This window comes from Dipodomys ordii, unplaced genomic scaffold (genome assembly GCF_000151885.1).
Source record: "Dipodomys ordii isolate 6190 unplaced genomic scaffold, Dord_2.0 Scaffold174, whole genome shotgun sequence".
Taxonomy (NCBI): Eukaryota; Metazoa; Chordata; class Mammalia; order Rodentia; family Heteromyidae; genus Dipodomys; species Dipodomys ordii.
Genome location: NW_012267390.1, coordinates 157,139 through 160,748, shown reverse-complemented (window position 1 = coordinate 160,748; position 3,610 = coordinate 157,139). Strand labels below are relative to the sequence as shown.

General features: G+C 64.9%; 1 protein-coding gene across 1 annotated transcript in view; it reads right to left on the bottom strand.

The window, feature by feature from the left end:
- Positions 1-1,866: 1,866 nt before the first annotated feature.
- Positions 1,867-3,610, bottom strand: part of Pdcd1 (programmed cell death 1) — a 6,672-nt gene continuing 4,928 nt past the window's right edge. The window contains exons 3-5 of the mRNA XM_013033657.1: positions 3,303-3,464; positions 3,060-3,094; positions 1,867-2,659 (exon numbers count right to left, since the gene is read on the bottom strand). Of these exons, the coding sequence (XP_012889111.1) occupies positions 2,423-2,659; positions 3,060-3,094; positions 3,303-3,464 (434 nt within the window). The 3' untranslated portion in view covers positions 1,867-2,422. The remainder of the gene's footprint in view (positions 2,660-3,059; positions 3,095-3,302; positions 3,465-3,610) is intronic.

Here is a 3,610-nt window from a genome sequence, read left to right as displayed (position 1 = left end):
GCTGACCTGTGTCTGGGGCGGCCCGCAGGACCCCGCACCCCGCTGGACACACAGCTGACCTGTGCCTGGGGAGGCCCGCAGGACCCCGCACCCCGTTGGACATACAGCTGACCTGTGCCTGGGGCGGCCCGCAGGACCCCACACCCCGCTGGACACACAGCTGACCTGTGCCTGGGGAGGCCCTCAGGACCCCGCACCCTGCTGGACACACTGCTGACCTGTGCCTGGGGAGGCCCGCAGGACCCCGCACCCTGCTGGACACACAGCTGACCTGTGTCTGGGGAGGCCCGCAGGACCCCGCACTCCACTGGACATACAGCTGACCTGTGCCTGGGGAGGCCCGCAGGACCCCGCACCCCGCTGGACACACAGCTGACCTGTGCCTGGGGCGGCCCGCAGGACCCCGCACCCTGCTGGACACACAGCTGACCTGTGCCTGGGGCGGCCCGCAGGACCCCGCACCCCGCTGGACACACAGCTGACCTGTGTCTGGGGAGGCCCGCAGGACCCCGCACCCTGCTGGACACACAGCCCCGAGTGCACTGCCGGAGCGGCTGGCCCACCTTACTGACAGCCTGGCCCCAGGCACCAGAAAATGCTGCCTGGAGGATTCCCAGCTGGGCAGACAGGACCTCAACCGAGTGGAAAGGCACGAGGCTCAGCTGTGCACAGGAGGCTTGGGGTCTGCGGGCTAAGGGCTGGGAGGTGCTAGGGGGAACATGGCCTCCCCGCCCCTGCCCCACGTGGAGGCCTCTGCTCTGGGAGGCTGTGTGTGAATGCGCAGGCCCGTCGGGAGGCTGTGTGTGGGTGCGCAGGCCCGTCGGGAGGCTGTGTGTGGGTGCGCAGGCCCGTCGGGAGGCTGTGTGTGGGTGCGCAGGACTGTCGGGAGGCTGTGTGTGGGTGCGCAGGCCTGTCGGGAGGCTCTGTGTGAGTGTGCAGGACTGTAGGGCAGACGTGACAGCGTCTGGCCCAGCGCGCGCTGACTCAAGGCCTTCGAAGGCTGGGCCCACACCGTCTGCAGTGGGGCTGGCGCTGCTGCCCTGCACCCGCACAGACTCCGGGAGGGCACTGGACTCTTCATGGCCTTCACCACCTATCAAACCGAAGGGAAGGGGCGCATGAGCCCTGACCCCAGAGATGCCAGTGTCAGCCCGAGCTCTGCCTGCGTGCCCAAGGTGAATTCTGCCGAGGGGACAACGGAACCTCTTGTCCTCAGGTGAGGGACCCAGGCGCGGTGAATAGGGACCGAGAGCGGGGCTTCCAGGCGGCCAGTAGTCAGTGTGGCATCTGCACATACCCATGCCCAGGACAGACGCAGCTTGGACCTGCCCAGCCAGCCTTCTTGTCCCCACCGCTCCTTCTTGGGGTGGGAGGCCAGGGGGCCAGTCCCAGAGGTGGGTGGGCTTTAGCTAGTCACTCCCATTGCAACGAGTTGAAAAACCCCCAGGACACAGACCATCGACTCAAAAACCCAATCTTGATTGTAAGGAAATTTATTAGTAAAAGGAAATTTGTCAATAGCCAGCTATAACTGGCTGGGGTGACTCTTAGGCATCAGGAACCCAGGAGGGCCCTGAATAGCCACAGGTGGGGTTTTTATACCCCAGAGTGGTGTCCTGTAAATGGAGTCTTTCCAACGCTCCTTTGCAAGCCAAGCAAAATACAGAAGCAGAATACAGACGCCAAATATCTGCTTGTCAAAAAAAAAAAAAAGTCGGCGCTGGGCCCACGCCCAGAGTAGAGTAGGGTGCCACAACCCTTGTGCGCTAAGTTCCTCTTTGGGGGCCTCTGTGAGTCTGTCTGGCCGTTTCTTGCCATGGCTCCCGCGCATCATCACGAGGCCCGCCCTGGCCTTCCAGCGCTGTGAGTGCGTCTTATTTACCTCATTCCGCCATCACGCCTCAGCTCCCTGTGCAGAGGGCAGAGCCGGGGGCAGGTATGAAGGACTGAGGGGCCCGGAGGGCTGGCCTGGTGGATGGCCGTACACCTCCATCTCCCGCCACTGAGAGCCGTCTGGCCTTCGCTGAAATCTCTCCAGGCCTGGGATGTGAACGTCCACTTGGAGCGCCTCTGGAGAGCAGCCACAGGCATCCACTGTGCGCACCCAAGTCTTCTTGCTCTGAGGATGCCTCACGGGGTCAGCCCCCAGGCAGGCTCCAGCCCAACCCCATTGCCCTGCGTCGGAGGAGTGGATCAGGCCCCAGGCTCGGGGGCTGGGCTCAGCCACTCCAACCCCTTGGAACAAAGCCTGGGGCTGTGTCCAGCCCTCAGTGTCAGACACAGGACACCTGCTGCTCCCAGCTTGCTGTGAGCACTGCGAGAGCACCCCAGGCCTGGAGGGACGCTGGGCCCTGGGGCAGAGTGTGCCTCTCTGTGTGTTGCCCGGGGGCAGGGAGCAGGGCCCTGCTGGCTGAGGAGCTGGTCAGAGGGGCCAGGAGCAGTGTCCCTCCTCATGCGGTGCGGGCCGGGGACCCTGAGGGCCGTCCGCAGAGCCTCTGCGGTGGGCTGAGTTGCCTGGCCCACCAGGGAAGACCACCGTGGCATACTCGGTGTGCACACAGGAGGCGGAGGCGGGGGGCTCTGGGCTCTCCTCTCTCCGTTGGAAGTCTAGCTCTCCGTAGGCCACAGTGAACACTGGCACTGCCGATGGGTCTGCCTTCTTTGGGAGGGGAGAAAGGAGGAGTCAGCTCTGAGCAGCGGGCCGGGTCTCCACAACCTGGACCCCCGCCCGGTCGAGCCCACACTCTGTGACCCCATCTCCGGCTGGAGGCCTTTGATAGAGTAGATGCACCTCAGCCATCAACCCCAGGGCTACCCCTCCCGCTGGCTCACTCTCCACCTCCAAGCCGTCCCTGGATTCCCAATGTGCCTCTCCTGTGCTGCCGGGCGTAAGACGGCTGAGCCGGTTGCTCACCACCAGCTCACTGATGCCGCCAGCTAGCGGCGGGCACTGGTGGGGAGCAGGGTCGGTCCTTGGCCACCCCCAGGCAGGCCATGGCCAAGTTCTGTCTGTACTGAGAGGCAGAGGGTGGCGGTCACTCGGGAAGGGCCGTACTTACCAGGGGCTGCACCTTGCTTTCAGCTCTTCTGGCCTCTGCAGAGAAACACACAGTGAATCGAGGGGCGGAGGACCAGCTGCTCTCCCCAGGTGGGGCTTAGCCGGGGCCCTGCCTGTGGGTGCCTGCGGGTCACACCCTCCTGGGGTTGGGGTGTTTGTATGTAGATGGCAGATCCTCGGGTGGTGAGTGTGAGGGGTGTGTGTGTGTGCGTGAGCATGCACACGCACGCACGAGTGGACTTACCTGGCGTGTTCCTGGAGCAAACAGCAGCCAGGACCCAGGCGAGCAGCAGCAGCACTGGGACGCCCACCAGGACGCTTGTGACACCAACAATGAGGCCTTGAAACTGGCCTCCTGGCCTGGGGGTGGGGCTCGGGCGCGGCGTGGGGGGCTCCGAGACTCTCTCTGGAGGGTCACAACGATCGGGATCAGCGGCGATGCGGCGATGCATCCCTCAGAGCCGCCGCCCCGCCTTCTCCAGGCCTGAGACCTGCCATCGCACCGCCACTGCCACTGCCCCACACCACCACCGCCCCGCCCCCCACCGCCAC